The following is a 22,032-nucleotide window of genomic DNA, read 5'->3' on the forward strand; positions in this document are numbered from 1 at the left end:
GATGCAGTAACTTACAAATGTAATTTTGCTTTATTTTCCTGCTTTGACTTCCTGTCAAATGTCTTGACTACTTCTGTAGGAATAAGCTAGCAACAGCCCCAGGCATACAATCATTCCTTTTACAGCATTCTCCTTAGGCCATATCCATACCATGGAACATTCTTGCCCTTCTAAAACTTTGTAAAAAGAAAAATAATATGTATATATAATATATTATGCTTAATATTCTTCCCTTTTTTCATTCAAAGAAAATTTCAGATTCTTCCTTTATATGTCTGTGAAATAGGAGAGAACAAATTTGACAGTAATCATAAATGTATTAGAATCTGCCGTTTCCATTGCCCAGAACCATTCACATAGCTGCATATGTATGGTACTTATATGTATGTGTGCCATATGTCCATTTTGGAATTTATTAACTTCAGATAGGCAGAGATGCTATGTAATGAGCTTCTAACCTTTTTATATTATAAACCCATTGTATGCCAATGGGGTTTTGTTGACTGTTTTCTGATTATATAAAGATTTTAGAAGTAATTAAATATTACTAAAATTCCTAGAACTCAAGTTTTCTAAAAGGATTCAAAAAGAGATTAAAGATTTATTGAGGCAAAGTTACAGCTGTATCCTTCGGTTCGGAGTATGAAAAAGTAAGGGAAAATGCCTTGTAATACATTAATCAGGCAGGTTTACAGACCTTTAAGTTCTCAAATAGATTAATATGATGATACTTTAATGTGATCCTCAGTACATGGAAAGAAACAAGTAAACAAATAATACAGTCAAGAAATAATCCATAATTGAACATTAAAATATAGTTCTGACCAATGCAAAGAAAGATAATTCTCCATCTGACAAGTGGAGAGAGAAAAGTTAAATTAAAGATATTAACTTTCTAACTTGGAATTAGTATTAAAAGAATATGATCAGTATAGAGAGTAGGAAGATTTAAGAAGGATTACACTAAAACTTGAATTCTGGTTGAATTTCTACTTGGTCACCCAGATCTCGGTATTCCATTTGCTTGAGGCTATGGACTCCACTGAAGGATATGATCTTCTTACTTGGCATCTTATACCAAGGCCCAGTCTTCCAAGAGATTGTACATTAACATGGTAAATGAACAAGTTCTCCAAAAAATGTTGCATTTCTGCAATTACTCAAATTAATTGTGTAACTTTGATTGTGATCTGGAAAGATGGTAAAGAGCAGAAATGTCTCAGCTCCCTGAGACTTGAATTTAAAATAGGCTCACCTCTTGTCCTTTTGATGATAGTTACAAGCTTGTACCTTTATCATCCAAGGTTTTACTATCAGTAGCCCACTTCTGGTCTTATGGCACTGAGAAAACATTAGTTTGACCTTAAAATTCAATAATGAGTTAAGCAGAATAAATAGCTACACAGGCCAGTCCAAGGTCGCAGAGCTTCTGTTCCAAATTTTCATGTACTTCATGCATATGCATATGCATATGCTTCAGTTTTTAGAAAGAAAGGATTATAATCAGGATAGAAATGAATATTGGAACCCTGACATTTTGCACATTGCTCTGTGTAAAGGGAAGACTGCAGAATCAAATTCTGGATGTCCAAATGTGCTCAGAGTACCAACACGCTTTCCTTCCTACTTCAGTATTCTCTAGGACATTGTACACATTTGACAAAAGGGCTGCTGTTAAAGCAGTAATCCCCAGCAGAATGTTTGCTCCTCGGTGAGGGAGAAGGAGGTTAATGTCAGATAAATCCTGGAAATTCAACTCTGTGCAGTGATCATGATATTGACACCTCTTGGTTTGTGGGAGGTTCACTCTAACATATATGCTATAGGGAAAAAAAGGAGGGGGGCAAGTAGGACTTGTGATCTGTATGAAGCAGTCTCATGAGCAAGGCCAAGAAGATGGAAAAGAATCTAAAAACAAGTGCAATTAAACAAATTAGAGAGCATGTCTTACTGCTCAGAAAGATCAGAATTGGTTGTGGATTTGGGAAGCATGGCCTAATTATTGCACAGGCAAATGTTATTTCTAATTGAATCTTAGAGCAAGGCAAGCATATTCTTCTTCCTCAAGCAGTGGTTTTCAAAGTGTAGTTCCATGACCTCTGCTGTATCAGCCAACACCTGTCAACTTGTTACAATCTGAATTCTTGGACCCTACTCTAAACCTACTGAGTCAAAACTCTGGAGATAGGGCCATATTCTGTGTTATCAAGACCTCCAGGTGATTCTGATGTGTGCTAAAATTTGAGACAAGACCTTTCCTAAACCCACAGACTTTACATCACCAGAATATAGTCTTCTAAATCCAAGAATTATTGTATTTTATAATAATTTAGATAAGTCAATTAGAGAAACTGAATCAAATATTCTGATGAAAAAACATGTTGCATCCATCTATCTATATGAATTCTATATAGACTACTCCTCCTCCTCATTTTTTCTTTTCAGTTTTCATTGTTAAAGTGAGTTGTTTTATGTATTGGCTCTTCTACATATTGGAAATTTTAAGGAATACCTCTTATAAATATAACATTTTATGGTTTACAAATTATTATGTGTGTATGTATATGTGTGTGTGTGTGTGTGTGTGTGATGCTTGTAGCGTTATCTATTCTATTAGTAATTGGGGAAGGAAATGATCAAACACTTCTTAGGTTCTGTAGGCCCTGTTGTCTTCTTGGGTAAAATAAAGGAGTTAAACTTGATTTCTGAAGTCCCTTCCGTTTTTTAAGATCTATGAATTCTAAAACTGCTGAATGTTTTCTCTCTCTAATACAATAGATATGTTTATGAACATTGGCTCTGTGCTGCTGTTGTTGGTACTTTGAGCTATTTGAGGGCTCCTACATAGATACAGACTTTACATGAGAAATGGATACACTAACTGATGTTACCTATTTCACTAAAGGTAGAGCATTTGTTAGGTATCATAATATATGAATTGTATTTTTTACACTATCACAAACTATAATTCAGATTCATGATGTAATTTTATATATAAGATCTTATTCATCAAAACACACCACGATTTAACCCTGATTTTATTTTCCTTTTCTACTCAGCACAGGCCTTTGGCCCCAGCCAGGCTAGTTGTTCATTGTCATGCAAACATGTCCTATTTATTCCTACCTTTTATCCTTGACCCATATTGTTTCTTCCCACCTAAATTTCTTCCTTTCTATTACCAAACTGATCAGATAAGACTGGCCCAGATACCACTGCCTCTGGTCCTATACTTTCTACAGTGATCCTTCTCATCCTCTGAGAGTAGGGTTTATGGCTTTCTTTTCATTGTTGTATGCCCAGTACCTAGCAGATTACCTGTCTTGAAGATCATGCTTAATACGTATTTGCTGAATGGATTCACGAATAGCTCCTGGATTATTCTTTTTGTTCACTGTGTGCCTAGCACATAATACATACTCAGTAAATATATGAGTGCTACTGAATAGATTTGTTTTTAAGCCTCTATTTTTCTGCCTTTTACTGGCTATAGCATTAACTGTCCTTCACTTATTTAGTATCTGACCAATGCTTTGGCTATCTTAATTAAAAGATGGTGTTCAAATCAGAATATGAACATTCCTCTAGTCAAATTGGCAAAACCCCCTCAGGTGCTCTTGGGTAAACTTTGATCATCATCCTTTGTAAAATCTCCATGTTGTAGAGCTCAGCATATTTTTTGATGGACACTGTGTAAATGAAATGCTGAATGGAACTCATTTTAGGATACTTCAGACTTATAAAGTGAAGGATACCCAGTAAGCTTTTTGCTTTCTCTCTCTTTTCCTGTATGATTGAGATAAACTAGGTTGTGATTGTCATGACGGCTGGTGCCTGGTTTGACTGCTCCTCCCCAGAAAGTCTCAATTTTTGGCTTCCTCAACAGTGCTGCCTAGGATGCAGCCGGCCCTCTATCCCTGAGCTCTGGGGCCCACCCAGCTTCCTTCTGGCACTGAAGGCAGCGGCTGCTCTGCCACCCTTCTCTTCAGATAAGCATGGCTTGGAAATGCTATCTTTAGAGGTGATGAGTTTTTGTTTGGATAGAATTATGACTAGTATAAAGCCCACACATGCTAACAAGCCACAGAGTGCAAAATAATTATTGAAAGCAATTTGAGAGAAAAGTGGAAAATCATCTGAGGAAAAAACCAAAATTGTTCCCAAAGCTTTGGTCCAATTTTTTGCTGTTAGATTGAATCTCGAGCCTTAGTTTTCTGCTGCCAGGTAACCTAAGCACTGATGGCACCGTTCTTCTGTTCAGCTTTTTTTGAATTTTACTCTTTATTAAACCTTGTCTACCTGACTTCTTGACACTTTATTCCAAGTTGGTCAGAAAAGATACTACATACCAAGCTTACCTTTCAGTGGACAACCAAGGAAAGAATTACATTTTGTTTGTATTTGGTTTTACTTAAATAGCGTTTGGGGTTGCTGAATATTTTCTCTTTATGTTCCTCCATGTGCATTAAGATAACCTTTTCTTCCTGAAAGGATACATATGTTCTGCCCATGGCCTCAATGATGTGCATATAAATTAATATGGCACATGTATTATTTCCATATATAGAGACTAACCCATTTGCAAGGCATACATCATTTTAGACTACAGATTAGCTCTGCTCAAATGCTTAAATGTGTAATTTCAAACCAATGATACTGTCTACTCACCATGAATTAGTACTAATGGTATCTCCAAATAACATGGGGAATAGGCATAATACATAAGAAATAATGTACATCTGAGAGGTCTTAAAAGAACAATTTTCCTTGAAAAGTAAGAGGGAAAGAGAATAGAATGAATTCCTGTAATGCAAAGGGGTAACAGACACATGCCCATAGCACCGCAGAGTATAAATATAACGTTGGGTTGGGGCGGGGGGGTGTAGTTTATAAGCAGAGAAGTAGCAGATCTCACACAGTCCCCTGGCCTCTCCATTATTCACAGCATAGACTGAGCATAGATATTCTGTATGCAGCATGGCTAAGGTCCCAGCAGAGGGGAGCCTGCCTTAGTCACAGGTCAGATGTGTAGGGAGAGCACCTCAAGAGTAAAAACGAGACTTGCCCACACATTACGTTATATATTCATAGGTTAGCTGAAGAGACTGTAGAAAACACTGTTTCTTTAAGTAACAAGAAATATGGCAATGGTTTGTTAGACTAGGCAGCATGCAAGTTGAGGACCCTAGGAACAGTCTTGCATGCCAGGAATAATGACATCAGCCAAAGGTCATGTGTTTCTGGAACCTGATTTAGACCAGCCAAGCTACTGCTAAGCTACTGAAAGAGGGAAAGCAATGAGGCTCCAGGGCCTTCCCTGTTTTCTGTCTTCAGTTTCCATTTGGTCAGGAAAGTCACCTAGCTCTTCATCTCTACACAACTTAAAATTCCAGTTCTGGAATTAGAGCTGATAATTCTAACATTTTTAAATGGCCCCAAATAGTTCTCTAAACTTGAACGTTCCTAATTGACCCACTCGAAAATAAATGCATTAAATAGGAGCTATAATCTGGAGATAACTATGTTTATTTTTTGGTACATGGAAAAAGGTTAATTATAACATTATTGAACACTAAACCAGGACATTTCAGTGCTACATAAGATTATCTTCATCCCAAAGATATACTTTTAAAACATCATATAGGAAGAAATGAATGTATGAAGCATTACCATCCTTTGGGGGAGGGTGGAACATTGTCATTGTAAGAAGAAATCTGAGGCCTAAAACAAAAGCTTACGATGAGTCTAAGTGGAAAGCACTCCTGTGCTTTGGTCCATAGAGGAAGATATCTTCTACCGTCTATTTCCAAGTCTCAAAGTATTGTCTTCAGACCAGCATAATCAGCATCACCTGGAAGCTTGTTAGATGTGTTACTTGGGCCCTGCTCCAAACCGACTAAATCAGACTCTGGAGGTGCGGCCCAGTAATCTGTATTTTTAATAACCCCTCCAGGTGATTCTGATGTAAACTAAAGTTTGAAAACCACTGCCCTAAATACATCTCTCATTCCTTTCTAACAGAGCATTCTGGGAATGTAATTTCAACAATGAAAATGATTACATTACCCATATGTTTGTCCTTGTAAAATTTAGATTATTTAAAAAAAAATCTTGGAAAATAACCATGTTTTACATTGAGTGACATGAAGGAGGTTATTGTTAGCATTTAAATTACTTTGTGGTATAAGACTCATTAATTACTTATGTTCTTGGTAGCTGATGCTTTATTGAAAAGACCTGTGCTAGCATTAATAAATGCAAACAAAGTGGAAGGTTCTGAGGTTAATGAGATAGTGAAACATTAATCTCTGTTTCTTCTTTAATGTAAAGTGGAGACTCATAGGGTTCACTTTGTATATTTTACATTTGTCTTGCCAGGAAGAACAAAGTATGCTAGCTATGGAAGATGAGGGCACAGTACAACTCCCATTGGAAGGGCACTATAGGTAAGATATAAATGTAAAAACACACCAATATGAGTAATGGAATGTGTTGTTGTACACTCTACTTAAGAATTTCATATGTGTGGATTCCTATAGAGGTTTGTTGACGTTGTGTTAGAGTAGAAAGAACTGAAACTAGGTGTTAGATTACCCTGTCCCAGTACTAAGTTCTGCCACTAGACGCTGACTATAGCCAAGTTGCTTAAAATGAAGCAAGGCAGGGAGCTGTTGTCTGAAGTCTTCTCCTATTTTATAATGAATATGAAAGCTCTCTTTCATATTCTGTGAAAGTAGTACCTGAAGACAGGTCAAGATTCAATTCTGGGATAAATGCTAGATATTTACTAAATTCATCACATGTAAATGTTTGAACTCTGGGAGAAACAGCGTTTACCCCTTCAAAAAGACACTTCCAAAGAGATAAGCCATTTCCTGAATTGAAGGATTCAGTTATACCAGTCATTTTAGGAAATATTTATATAACTATCCATAAAGAAGATTGTGCTAATCTTCTTTATGCACAAAGACAGAGCAAAAAAAGAAAAAAGGCAGACTCCTCTAAGTTATAATAAAACTTTTGAAAGTATTTGGCAAAAAATTATATATATGATCTCAAAGTGCTTAAGGATAATACAGGGCCATACCAGTAAAAAAGCATAGAAGACACTTGTCTGAGGAGGAGATTTTTCATAGTGTCAAAAAAATAGGAGTGGATCTTCAGGGTCTAACTGTAAGACCATATTCCCTAGATTTAAAAAGTATAATTATCTACCACTTAAGAGTGAGCACAAGTCTAGAAGGCATTTTTCCTTTCTTTCTCTCTCTCTTTCTTGTTTTTTTTTTTTTTACAATATTTAAATTTTAAAATCCTGTTGATTGTTTAGTTGAATCAGCATATTCCCAACTGTATTCTATAGAAATCTACCTAGTCTCTGTGGTACCCCTCTTAAAAGGATTTTGTGGTTTAATTAGTCTGAAAAATGTTCCATACCACATTTTAATTTAGAGATTCACAATGCACATTGGCACATTAAAGACTCTGGTACTGGCATTAAAAAAAAAAAAAGTTTAACGTTGTTGCATCCAGCATTTTCTAAACTCTTTTGCTCACAAGACTCTTTTTCACATAATATCATGAAAGACTTATATTCTACATGACATGCTTTTGGAAACTAGTTGATCTCATGCTTTGAGTTACCAAGGGCTGGATGAATTAGAGGTATTAAAGAACACATGTCCAGATTGGGCAAGGAAGGAGCCTGTGAGACCTGTTTTGCTCCAGACTCTCAGTGTTCCTCTTCAAAATGGAATTTGTTGCCCTCCTGTGAATGTCCACAATGAGGGGCATGTGAGGTCAGCTTGGAATTTCTGTAGAACATGACTTTTTCCACAGCAGAGAATCTTTTTTTACGTGTGGTAAGAAGAGCGCTGATTTCTCACCCAATGAAACTTTCTTTGACTTGGCCTGTGTTTTATCTCTGTTGATATTTGGTTGCCTTTCTAGCCCTGGGAATGTTTTAGAGAGTTCTAAATGGCACCTATAATTGGTGCAGTTTTAAAATGTAAAAAATGCCTGCAGCATAGTACAGGCCCTGATATTACAGGCTCCCCCAGTCATTTGGAAAAACCTTTGTCAAATACACAGGCTGCCTTCATTTATTCAATGAATATTTATTGAATGGATACCAAGTGCCAGGCTCTGTCTAGGTCGTGGGGGAACAGCAGTGGACCAATGGGCAAGAATCCTTGTTCTCATGAAGCTTATATTCAAGTAGAGTAGAGGTGGGGGGAGACAGGAAATAAACAAATGAACAAGTCATGTAGTACAGTATTTCAAACGGTGAAAAGTGCAACAAAAACATAAAGCAAAAAAGAGAGGTGAGGTTGCTATGAGGCGATGGAAACAGAAATTTTAAATGGAGCAGTCAGCAAAGGCCTATCTGAGCAGGTGACATCTGAACTAAGGAAGGAAAGGGTTATACCACGTAAAGGAACGTTATAGGCAGAGCGAAGAGCAAGTACAAGGCCCTGAGGGAGCAGAAAGCCTGTAGTGTCCCAGGACAGTCAGGAGGCCATTGCATTGTGGCTGGAGAGGAAGGATCCAGGGGTGTAATAGCAGAAGGTGAAGTTAGAGGGTAAGGGTAGGGACAGGGCCTTACAGCCCATCCACTGGGCTTTTACTTTGAGTGGGTGGGAACCACTGTCGAGTCTGAGCGGAGGGGTGAAGAGCTCTGCTGGGCTATGAATGTAGAGGCAAGAGGCCCAGCAATGAACATGCAGAACCTAAACTCTGTCATTTGAAATGGATTAGGAAAACTGTACCCCAAACCAGTTTCTATATAACTAGAATCTTTCATTTAGATTTTTTATTCTTCATAGTTTTTGGGGAGAGAAGTATTTAATACTTAATTTTTAATTATCAAAAATACTGTACAGACACATAAGACCGTCCTATATTTAGTGTCTATCACTAGATAACTGCAGTTTCTCATTTAATGTTTATTATTTCATTTTGCGTAAACTCCTATCTAGAGATGATCCATCTGTGATCAATATTTCTGATGAAATGTCAAAGACGGCCTTGTGGAGGAACCTTCTGATTACTGCCGATAACTCAAAAGATAAGGAGTCAAGCTTTCCTTCTAAAAGGTTTGAATTCTAAAATAATGTGACTTTATAATGATCCCAGTCATTTAATGACATGAATCCATTAAAAGAATAGCATTGGTTTCCATTGCACTTAGATCTAAAATCTTTCAGAAAATTCTTTTAAAAAGTGGGTAGAAATCGCAATTATCACATTTGTTGGTGTTTTCAACATCTCCCTTTCAAATTGAAAGCTCACTCCAAAACTATGACAGTGGGGAGAAATGGTGCTACAAATGAGTCCCAATGCAGGACATTTTTGGACATTCATTTTGGCCTACTCTTTTGCAGTAGGATTTTAGTGTATTCCCTCATCACCCACTTCTCAGGACCCCCTTAGATGTCTGACCACGTTTTTCATTCTCCTGTTGTCCTTTTTAAAACCCATGTGGCACATGCAATGGTAATTTTGTATTTAGATTATTTCCAGTCCCTTATTCCAACCCCCTGAAAAACCTTCCCTAATCTTTTTACCCCAAAACTTTCAGTTCCAGAAAGTTTTATCCATTTTTACTTCTCTGTATGCAAACATTACAAACAACTCCTGCAGTTGTGGATGATAGTTTTAAATGCATGAGGTGGGAAGAGTGTGTCCTTAAATATCAAGAGTCATCACAGGATTTCCAACTGCATTTTCCAGAATTTATAAATAAGAGTTCAAATCATCCAGTCTTCTTAGATGTTGATCTGAAGAAAAATCTCTGTATTATGCTAATATTTCTTCTTATTAAAGAGTGATTGAGGGATTTGGGACGGTGTTTAATTATTAATTTCCTTTATATTCATGACCTTAAATTAACTTTTTCTACTTAATTTTTATATTACATTTTTGTCATAAGCTCCCCTTCCTAATCACTCTAGAAGCTGATTCCCCAAAGGTAAGACCCTTTCCCTCAAACCTATTCCTTGGTTGTATTTCCTTTTGTTAAATGGTGTCTTCTAGAAACCTGGTCAGCCTATGTTCTTTGTGTGAGTTTTGGGGAGGCAAAAGGCGTGGAGAGTCTTGGGTTTAGATCCAGTGTCACATTGAGTGTTTACGGTGTTCCTATAACCACTCAGCTCTTTAAGAGGGTTTGAAACTTGAGTAAACTTTTTTCCCCCACATGACTTATACAAATGCATCATATATAAATCAACAAACCTCTTAGAACTGTATTTAATAATAACATCAAATCTCTATATTTGAAAAAGAAAATTTATCCCTTGAATTAAGAAATTGCAAAGCTGGGAACTTCCATTTACGCACCACCATGCTTCCAAAACTGCAAGCTTTATCTTCATGAGAACTATCTGGAAACATGGGTTAGAAAAAGAGGCGACATTAGACTTAGAGGATATCTCTTATTGATGGTTTTTGTCACCCCAAAATGGCATGCTGCTTCAGTGTCATATCTATCATAAACAGCATAAACAACACCAACAGTGGATGTGCAGAGAGTCTAGGAGTCTTCCCGCCATAAAGCTGGGGGATTACTTCATGTTCTCTCTCTCTTTCTCTCCTTCTCCCTCTTCTCCCCCTCTCCCTCTCTTTCTCTCCTTCGAATACCTCCACCACTTGCTCCAAAAGGAGGTTAATGTAAGTTACTCAACAGGCTCTCTCAAAGACTTTTGGTTGATATTTTCTGTCTTTTAACAAGGCTTTAAAATCTTCATGTATTTCTTTGCTTGGCTCAAGCAGAAGTAATATTTTATTCTAAAACGTGCTTTATCTTCTTTTCCCAAAGATCCCTGCCACAGTCTGATAGAGTCATCCTCGCGGTAGTTCTGATTTGCTAGACGTCTTAGAAGAAAATCAGTCATGAGAAGGGCAGTTTCTCAAACCTATTGAAATACATGCTTGTGGACCCTTTCTCATTAAAACTATGGCGTTTCTCTGATTTTTAAAAATGTGAACTCCAGGTTTATGAGCTCAAAATAAAATGCCAGCCATGGGAATATGTGAAGAATTTGAGACAATCAGACTTAGAGATTGCTTTTCTTCCTGTACTCTACAGCTCCATAGTGAAAACTCTTTCTCTATTTTTCCTTGGTTCAAGCAACAGTTTTATGGCGTGATATTTTAGGTACTCCTTAAAGTAAGTAAGTCAAGTGATGCTTTTCACCAGAAAAACTCAACTGTTTAAAATATGTGTCAGATTACTTCTCACAGTAGACTAATTCTAGTGAACAATGTAGTGTGCCTAAAAGCAGATTCAATTTTAAATAGATCACCCTTTATATTTTCATATAACCACTTTTTTCTTATTCTTTGAACCTATGTTCCCGCTAACATGAGATTCAAAACTATTGTGGAATGAAAGTTTACCCAGTTTTCTTTACTTTTAAATGTGATAAAATCTGTAGCTTTCCACGTGAAAAATCTCTCTCGGTTAGTTATTAATGTCTTTCTTCTTCATAACAGAGGAATCTGGCAGAAAGAGTGTGGCTTCCAGAAATCCTAAAACCACCAATACTAACAACAGCAATACTCTCCCAAAGCCACCACTTTCTCTTGGTATCTGTTGAAGGCACTGAAGTGTGATGTCCAGGAACTGTAAAAGTGCTATACCTGCTAGCGTGTCCATTGGCAAAAAACTCCCTAAAGACCAGGTTCTCAGGGTCTCTCTCTCGAGACCTCAGCTGGCTTCCCAGCAGTCTCTGACACCCCACCCCTAGGTGTTTTCATCCTATCCCCCACTATAGGCCCCAATGCCTATCAGAGAAGCCTAGATACCTTTTCTGAGTGGAATTTGGCATAGCAGTTATATGTTCTCCATTATTTCATTCGCTTTATGTTGTCCAAAAAAATTCACCCAGCTAAACTGAAAGAAGGATCTAAGAACTGAGTGCAGATTCTACCACATCTGCAGGATGTCTAATTTGATCCTAGTTCAGCAGCACTGTACATACATGGGACAAGCTCCTCCACAGCTTATTTAAATGAATTGATGGAAATAGGTCACATTAAAAACCACATCGCATCAGAATAGGTGAGCAACTGCCATGATACACTGACACCCAAGACCAGCATTTCTTGGGCAGGTACCTGGCAGCGCTTGGCTTTGCCTTGGTGGCAGAGGCTAGGGTCTAGGGACACTGCCCCTGCTCTCCTGTCCCCACACCCCCGCCCCCTTCCATGCTGGATGCTTCTTTGCTCTAATCTCCTAGGCCTCAGCCCTCTCATGACTGCTTGGTAAATGTTGTGTATATCAACTACTATGGTGTCATTGACAAATAACAGTTTCACAGAGTGCCTGGCAGCATGAAGGTAGTGGGTCACATTTTGCCCTCTCTTGAAATATTACTTCCTTATGTTTTGTCTCATCCATCTTGTGTCCCTTGGTCCTTACAAAGTACCTGGTATACAATAGATATGCAATATGTGTTTATTGTAGTAGCATGTAATAGATATGATATACATTTAATAAATATATATTGATATAATATATTTATTACAATGGCAGTTTAGAATTGATTGGCATCCTGAAAATGAATGTAACAAAGAATAAAGAGGGTAATAGCCATGCACTAAGAAGATTCAAGTCAATAATATTTTTTCATAGAAGTCTTGAGCTGGTTATAAAATTTCTGCTTCATTGCTGCAATCTGATCTGATATCAGAACCACTGGTTTTAAAGATGGGGGAAAAAAAAGCCCAATCATTTAATTGGTTATTGTTTTGTAACCAAACAACCAGTATGACCAAAGCAGAACGTCAGGAGGAAGCATGTCTGTGAATGATATTGACTTTATGACTCACTTTGCTTTCACTGCCTGACGGCTAATAGTGCCACTGGGAATTTGCTCACTTATCGAAAGGTTATGGAGCGTTGTGCCCACAGGAACTGGGAATGTGTAGAGACCAGTATGTCTCCGTCCCCACGGTCTCCTACAGATAGAATGTGCTTTTCTATCTTTGAAAAGTTAGAGCTCATTGGAATTGAGACTACCAGCCTCAGAATTCTGGCATTCAAGCTACAAGAAAACTTAGAGGCCATTTAGTCCAAAACTAGTGTGCAGATGAGGAAACCAAGTCCCAGAGAAATTAAACAGCTAGTCCAAGGTCACACAGCTCATTCTTAGCTTCCTGAAACTGAATGTCATCTTCCGACTCCAAGCCCAGGGCTTCCTCTACCTGCCCCCGCTGCCTTTTCTCATTGGCTTTGTTTGGCAGAAGACACTGGGAGCCAGGTAGCACCCAGGGAAAAGTTAATTTGGAAAGTAGCGTAGCAGGCACTTGTCATCGGAAAGGAACTTAAAGTAGAAGAAAGTGAGTCATGCAGATAGAGGAGTTAAAAATACAATTAAGCCTCTCAACACATCATGTGCACACTGTCATCTCTTCTCATGGAAGGAGAACAGAAAAGAGGAAAAGTGGCTTTGCTCTGACCTGTAAGTACTGTGTGCTGAGAAGTGTGGCAGGCACAAGCCCGGGTGCCGTCGACACCCGCTCACACCAGCTCTCAGCGCTGGCGGCGCGCCAGAGATGGCAGAAGCTCCGGCACTTCTTACCTGATGGCGCCGGGTGGCGGTGACAACTGAGAAGGGCTGTTTCTAGCTTGAATTGGAGGAAAAACAATTTAAAAAACACACTCTTAGAATGTGTCTTAAGTTATTGACCACTACGAAAGCTGCACAGGAGGCCCTGTAGGAAAAAGGGGGCTTTAACTGTCCCTTCCTTATTTGGAGAAGAGTTATATAAAACCAAGGGTTTCCCCACCATCAACTATCTCATAGTTATATTAAGAGCCCAAGTGAACAGTAAAAATGTGTGGGTTCTTGCAGCTCAGGGCCCCAGCGGCCGGCTGTGGGTTGCCCTCGAGGCAGCAGCAGGAGGGGCCCGGGAGGGGCCTCAGCGTTCGGCTTGGCCTGTGCCAGATGTGGCCGGGAGGGAGCAGAGCCGGCCCTCGGGAGTACGCATGTACTACTCTTGGTGTGAGCTTCATGCGTGTCAGCGCATTATTTGAATTTCGCGTGAAAAGTGTCAACTTGAGAGTAGGAAAAGTGAACATCGGAAAAATCGTTTTTAAAAAATAATAGAGTCACATTACCAGTTTGCCCATTGATAAAGTTAATTGGAGAACAGTTAAAACAGAAGCCACTTGGGAATGAGTTTATTCTGGAAGGAGTGAGGTGAAACATCGTTCCTCTGATGGACAGGAGGAGGGTTTGTCTGTGAAGAGACGGCACAGGTGTTTGGAGGGCAGTGTGCGGGGTGACTGGGTCCTCCCGACCAGCAGAGGCGTGTCTGTCCTCTGGACGACAGCGCAGTTCTCACCAAAGATCAGAATCCAGTCTGTGCACAAAGGATGCGCCGCTTGCAGCAGGGCCCAGAAATACCTACTGCGACATCTTGTTTATGTCATTCATAGTGTCAGTGCTATCTTAAGACAGGGGCATGACTGGCATTTTCAGCAATCATCAGTGATTCATTTGCACAAATGAGGACCATGGTATTAATCTTGCATGCTTTAGGTACTGTTTTTAAAATGTCTGGTTTTTGTTTTTTAGTTTTTGTTTTTTGAATTTCCCTTTTTCTGCAGTTCTTGGTTTCTGTCTCACTGAGTGCAGAGGATTTTAATTGTTGCTATCTATCTATGCTTCGCAGCATGAAAGAGCAATGCCTAAGGGCCCTTGTGGTGCTTTGGGGTTGATGGGTTTTGTGTCTGAACCAGCAGACCTCCCAGTAGCCATGCTGGATTGAAATAATACATTTCTCCTTTTTCCCCTGTAGCATTGAAAGCCGAAAAGAGAAGAAAGCTGACTCAGGGAAAGGTGTTGACAGGGAGACTTGTCTATGACTTGATCTTCAATTTATTTTTTACATATATATGAGAGGAGTGCCACAATTATTCATAAAACTGCTTTGATCATGTATTATAAATTCTGTCTTTCATCCCAAATCCACCTTCATACTGTAAGTAGTGCAATACTCGTTTCATTTCTGTGTTTAAACTTCTGAACAGTGAGACACCCTTGTGAGCATATACAATAGCTAATGCAAGAATCTCTGTGTTCCTTGCTGTATTTTAGACATTTGTAAACACTAGATTCTCATTGTCAGTTTTACGAGAGCAATAGCTTTCTTAAAGAGATAAGTCATATTACCTAGTTTGTATTTTCCTACTTAGGGACCTGAAGATACCTGATAATTTCATTTAGAAGAATTCTGAAAGGTAGTCTTACTTCTTTTTATTTTTTATAGCTTAGCATTAGTGACTTATTTCGAAAGACCCAAATCGAAAAGTTAGTTTGAAAGCATTTTTTAATAATTGTATTTATGCATTTCCTTGATTTAATATGACACATTTAATACTTAAGAATTTATATGTAACTAAAACTTAAAGTCATTTTGAAAAATATATATGGAAACCTATTCACAACTTGTTTAAACGAATCAGATACTAATGCAAAGAGTCAAGTAGTATTTGCTTAATATTCAGGTTGTGATTACATGATCATATACTAGGCTTGTATGAAATGCTTTAGAAAAACTTTGTAGGTTTTGTGAGATTTTCAATATAAATCTTTATCAGAAATATGCTGTTAAATTTACCTCCCATTGACAAAAGTGTTTTCCAAATAAACCTATTATATACATACTTGTGGAATGCCACATGGTGAGTTATTGTACATGAAATTCCACTCCTGTACAGTTATTCCACTGCTAAAGGTCATGGACTGCTTAATGCTGCTTCTGAATCATGTTCTAATGTTAGACTGATAGGTCTCCAATTGTCATTTTTTCTTCTGCAGAGCTCTTTTCCGCGTTTTAATTAAATGCATGCTGTAGAAAAATAATCTTTTAAATGAAAATTTCAGATTCTGTTTGAGACGCTTCTGTAGATATTTCAGTCTATATGAAATAATCCATCTTGACTAAGTTTATATGAGAGGAAGGAAAGTTAAGAATTTTTGAGCATTACTAAAAATACAGTATTTTATTTCACTTCAAATGAATGTGAATTAATAAAGACGAAATCTCATAGTGCTCTTGTTTGCTAAGAATTACCAATGATCATCAACCTTATAATCTTCAGCGTCCAGTTTTACAATAATTCAGAGCCCTGTGGCTTTTGCAAACTATGAATTAATATTCTGAGTATAAGTGTACATGAAAAGTGAAAAATAAAACCAAAACAAATCCTCTTGTGATTAAGCTTATGAAGGAAATAAACAACAAAGCCTCCACTGGGTTCAACATTTTGATGCCTTCTGTAAAATTCCCCTCACAGTCTTTCAAGGAGCCATTTCGTTTATGAAACATAAGCCTAAAAAATATAAGAAGAGTTTGTAGTTAATAAAGTCTGTGTTTATAAATGCCAAGGAAAAATACAGAAACTTTACATTCCAAATGCATTGCCTTTGTGTATTTTATAATACAGATACTACATGTAACCATTCACATTGTTTTATGATTTAGACTAGCTGTACATGCTAGTCAGTCCCAAAAGCAGCCTCCTAGTGTTTTAATATATTAGTAATTGTTCTGTTTAAAATGATCATAGTGAATTAAAACCTTCACATGATCACCTATTTGAATAAGCACTCATATCCAATGAAATTCTGTATTTCTGAGTATTTTTATAGTCATTTTGTTCTTGTGTGAATTTTAATGCTATCCCTATGTTAATCTTAATATTTTGAAATCATATAAAATATAAGAAAAATGTAGTGTTATATATTTCCTCCTAATTTCAGATTCCTAGTCAAAATTACTGAATATCTTGAATGTAATTTATTGCAAAGTTTAAGTAATGTGTAAATGTGACTAGGATATTGTGTTTTTCACAACTAAGAAATGTTATGTGGAAATAAATATTTATCCTAACTAATTTACTTGCAAATTTTAAATTGTGATGCAAAGTGTTTTGTCTTTTTTTCCTTATCAATGTAGAACATTTTGATTGAACGTAATACTTAAATTTAGACACACCCGTGATGTTAAGCAAACTTGGTGATGTAGACGTTTCAAGAGTATTCAAACAATTTGAACTTTATGAACAAACTATGATGAGAGCTATATTAGGATGTACCTCTTCATTTTCCCGGAGAGCAGTGACTTAGATACAAATGACATTGTGCCCATGAGTAGTAAAAACTTCTAAGATCCTTAATAGGATTTCCCATTATTAGAACTCCTTAGGCTTCGGTTTTTACCCCTCTTGGGAAAAGCATTTTCTAAAATTTGTCATCTCCCTGTTTGTTACAGTAGATCAGATGGGACCACTATTCTTTTGTAGCCATCTAGCAATATGTTATGGAGGTAACTGCATTCAGAACTGTAATGTACTGGTTAGTATTTTTCTCTTGACTCATGAGTTTACTTTGTAATTGCTATCACTTAACAGCCTTCAATATTGGGAAGTTTCTCCTAGATATAATTTGAGTATCTCCTTGGTGTAGTTTAGCCTTATAGAAACTCTCCACTGATGATTCACTAGCGACTTGTATTTCAACACAATCCCTAAATCTTTTAGGATTTTTCTTGGCTTTTAAAAGTGTGGCTCATTATTTTTTTAACCTACACTGATCTACCTCTGTTTCTATTGAACTTTAGCCTCTTTGCTTCTAGGTGTGGGACTATTTTACTATCATTGCAATATTGCTCTCCAAATTTTCCAATATATCTCTCTTGTGTATTCATACAATGAAATGAGATTACAACCATTTGAAAATTTTATGAGAGTAATTTGGGTAATATGATGATTCTCTAAATATCTACTTTGAAAGTCTGCTTGTAATCAGTCCCCTTGAAGGAGCCCAATATTCAAGCATTACTTGTAATACTTTTAGAGAGCTCTTTCGGTGTTTTCCTTAGAAAACTGTAGCTCACGGACACAGCTGTCACTTCATTACAGTTTCTACTGGTGTAATGGCCACTACTTTTGGTGCTGGAACTTTGAAAATAGGACTGTGAGCCTCGCTTCTAAGGGCAGGGTAGACACATACCTGTAACATAATGTGATGTGTACTGAGTTGGTTGTATGATGGAAGTGAGTAACTCAAGGATGGAATTTTGAGTAGGGCTAAGTTTGAAGAAAATGTTATATAAGAGGTAGCGTATGAATTAAGATGGATATGGGGAAGGAAACCTACTCCAAGAACTGCAAAGATCTCAAACATGTCAGTATTGAAAAAATAAAATAGAAAGTAAATATATGTGGTATAACAGGAGCCTGACATATGTGATGTATGACATATTTGAAATCCAGCAGACAGCCCAATATGGTGGAGTGTTAGGAGTGTAGTTGGGACCTGTATGAAAAGGTAGGAATACAAGTTGGAGACATTATAAATGATGTTAAATTTTATGTTAGGATATTTCAACTTTATCCATTAAGAGTTTTCAGTAATGGAGAGGCATGCATTTGGGGAAAGATTAGTCTGGCAGCACGGTAGAAAACATAGTGGGAGAAAAGTGAAATTATTTCCTTAGGGATCCTGTACTCAGGATGACTCTCAGAGACTCAAACCAAACTCTCACTGAGTGGTCTATAAACTTTTATTATGATTGAAACAAAACAGGCTCAAGCATATTCTGTAGGTACTTAATAAGTACAAGAACTTTATGATAAATCCTTTCACATAGAGCATTCCTTTATATAATGTTTTGGGTTGTATTTTTCAAAAATGTTCAGAAAAACATGGTATCAGCAGTAACCCTGAGAAAATTAAAGAAATCTAAGTGTAGTACAAAATTCAGCCAATGGTTGGCTCACATGAGTCCAGAAACCACCCTCCCCCTGCTCACCTTTTCATCCCACTTATCTCATCCATCCATAGACTTAGCTTTAGATCTAGGTACTTTTACCTTCAAGTGTGTGTAGAGTCATGGATTTCTTCCCTTTGTTTATAAGCTCCTTGAAGGTAAGAATAGTGTTTTATCCCTTCTTTGTAACTCTCCGGAGCCTAGTTCTTTCTGTGCTTTGCTGTTTATTCGGCCAGCAAAGGCTGTAGACAGAATCATAAGTAGAATATATCGAAGATGTGGCCTCTCAGTTTATTAAGAATCATTAAGGATCCAGAAAGGATTCTCACTGACATGGCAGCATTGGAACAAAAGCAAAAGCTTACTGAGCACCTTCATATGCCCAAAACCTGCGGACACAAGACGCCTAAGGGGAGAACTGATGTAACCCATGGAATCATCAAACCAGGCATGGTGTATAAACCTTCACAACAATGCGACAGGTATGGGAGGTAGGTATTTTGGTATCTCTTTCAAATTAAGTAACTGGGGTTCAAAGAGGCTAAGCAATGTTCTTTAAAATGTTCCTCACTGTGAGTGTCGATGCTGAGATTCTAACCCACGTCCGCCTAGCCTCGGCTGGAGTGCACTTACTGTCCAGCAAGAGGCAAGATGTGGCTGCCTTCCTCCTTAACCAGGCAGTCATTCTGGCTCATGCAACCAGAATTGGGTTGAGTAATATTTCTTCTCAGTATGTTACATTTTCTTTGTCACTCATCCTTCTGTGATTAACACTAGAAACCAAACCTACTCAATGAAATACTATTTTTGCTCACAAGTCACAAATATCATGACTTTGGATAGGAGAAACTAATTGGAACAATTAAAAGTTTTCGTTGTTTGATGGGTCACACTTTTCACCATACATGCGTGTTAAATAATCTGACAAACTTGGGGTGACTGCTCAGATGAAGGATTATTTAGAATAAGAATTTTGACTGAGTTTGCTGGAGTTCAATTCCAGAAAAGACACCCTTCTCAATATGGCAGTAAGAAAATTATCTTTCTTTTTATTAATTCAAAGTCTTGAGTTTAAATGTTAATATTGTCACAGAAAGGTGACATTCAGAGAGATGATACATTTCTACTGAGCATGACATTGGTCTTATTAATCCCATGCTCTGAGCTTTTCTTAAGGGTAGTGACATTATGCTTTATTACGCACATTCATCTCTCATTCTCAACCATCCGTGTCCCTCAGGCATCCTGAACACACGCTCCAGATCTTTCAGGATGTATGTAATACTGTTCTCAGACACTGCTGTCACAAAGTTGGAAGAACAAAATTCTCTTACTTTACTCTGAAAAAAACCCATTCTTCTGTTTTGGTATTGTTTTTCATTTAGAGCTTATTGAATCTTAAATATTGTACAAATCTAATAGTTTTATAAATTGGAATTCTCATATCAACTTAGAGCAAAAGCAACAAATGCCAAGTGGTGAAACTACTAGCCTCAGTGACCACCTGTGAATATAAAACACTCAGAATGACACACAGCCTGATGTGATCAATGATCTTCATGGTGGTGGCCTTGAGTTATCACGATGCATTGAATTATGGTCTATGCCGGTTATTTAAGAAAGCATGGAGGTATGTAATCATTTCTGGCAAGATTTCCAATTTAAAAAAGTTCGAAAATAATTTGTAAAGTGATTTTCTAAAAATCTTGATCAAAACTTTAAAAAGAAACACTGTATCCATAGAAGGGATGTGACAATTTCTCCCTTCCTTTGGTGCATCTGTTCCTGGGCACCCGTGCACTCTTAACAGGTTGTTTACGAAAGGATCTTAGCATCCAGGTGCCTGGTGAGGCTGCACATCTTACTGGTATGGCTAGTTCCTGTGTGTTTCAAACCTACCCTCAGGCTAAGTCTATCTCGAATTTATTTGTCAATTTAACTTCCTTCCTCAATAAACTAATTTAAAACTCTTACTGGAGAGTAAAACTTGTCCTATGAGGGTCAGATGAAATTTACTTTAACTTCAGTCACATCATCACCATTTGCAACCCTCATTATGTGAAAAATACTTGCTGGGATTTTTTTTATTACCTCTGGGCTCCAGAGAAAACATGGGCACGTTTTGAAACTAAAGAAACAATAAATTCATACAGTTTTGACATTGTACAATAGTTGTACAATATCAGATATTATATAATCGTCTTAATATCTGTATAGTATCTGATATTGTACATCTACTGTTGTAAAATTGTCTTATTAATATCTGAACAATACCGATATTGCACAATATCTGGTTTCAATTAAGATAAAAGGAGAATTTTCACTTAATTTGCTTTATGATTACTAATTCAATCCAGGATGTGAACATATGACCTATGATTACTGTTTCTGGATATAAAAAATCTTCCGCAAAGATGGGTCCAGCTACTCACAATGATTGCAGTCTATTATTAGAATTATGACAAGAGCCCTAGAGAGTTTGAAGGTTGGCTTATGGTTCCAATGAATGAATGATATTTTGAGACTTAATTACTCAATGCCATGCGCTGAAAATACAGTTGAAACAATTTCACAATCTTCTGTTCATTCCTATGCATGACTCACCAGTCTCATGTTGAATTGATAGATTTTTTTCCAATTCTTCCATTTTTAGATTTTTATGCTGTAACTCATTCTGTCTGGGACAACTTTTTCCAGCTATGTTTGAAACTATGTTTGAGTTCATAAAATCAATTTTTAAAAATAAGGCCATTTTGCAAATAATTGAACAAAAATATTATGTGTCCTCAGTTATCTCAGCATCTTAAATGCATGGTTTCATTAATATCGTTATGTCAACCAAAAATAATTAAACACTTAAGTTGTTGACTTTTTTTTTTTAACTTCTACTGAGCCATCTGGGCTACCAAGATGATGCTGTCGAGATTATCTGATATTACGAGCCTCATCGTAGTTCCCCGGAATAAAATGATACAGTATGTATTATATAAATAACCAAAACTATTTTGAGTTGATTTTTCAAAAGCTTATATATATGTATGATAACAGTAATTGTATATGTATTAGATAAAATCGCTATGAATTGCTTAATTTAACACATTTCTATGTATCTATTTCTTACAAAAACTGAACCCTCTCCATGTTTACGAGGCAGTTTGGGATAACAAGCAAAATAAACAAGAGCCTTTCTGAGTAAGCGTGTCCATATGCCAATGCAGTTTAGGTCTGATTCAAGACACAGAACTCATTACC

General features: G+C 37.2%; 1 protein-coding gene across 11 annotated transcripts in view; it reads left to right on the top strand.

The window, feature by feature from the left end:
* SLC4A10 (solute carrier family 4 member 10) overlaps window positions 1-15,670 on the top strand; it is a 475,347-nt gene extending 459,677 nt beyond the window's left edge. For 10 of the 11 annotated variants that reach the window (XM_082464954.1, XM_082464953.1, XM_082464958.1 and 7 more), the window contains 4 exons: window positions 6,379-6,446; window positions 8,976-9,092; window positions 9,929-9,967; window positions 14,803-15,670. In XM_082464954.1, the coding sequence (XP_082321080.1) occupies window positions 6,379-6,446; window positions 8,976-9,092; window positions 9,929-9,941 (198 nt within the window). In that variant the 3' untranslated portion in view covers window positions 9,942-9,967; window positions 14,803-15,670. The remainder of the gene's footprint in view (window positions 1-6,378; window positions 6,447-8,975; window positions 9,093-9,928; window positions 9,968-14,802) is intronic. The other variant, XM_082464952.1, reaches the window with a different exon arrangement.
* Window positions 15,671-22,032: the final 6,362 nt, after the last annotated feature.

Source organism: Balaenoptera physalus, assembly GCF_965194825.1.
Source record: "Balaenoptera physalus genome assembly, chromosome: 6".
Taxonomy (NCBI): domain Eukaryota; kingdom Metazoa; phylum Chordata; class Mammalia; order Artiodactyla; family Balaenopteridae; genus Balaenoptera; species Balaenoptera physalus.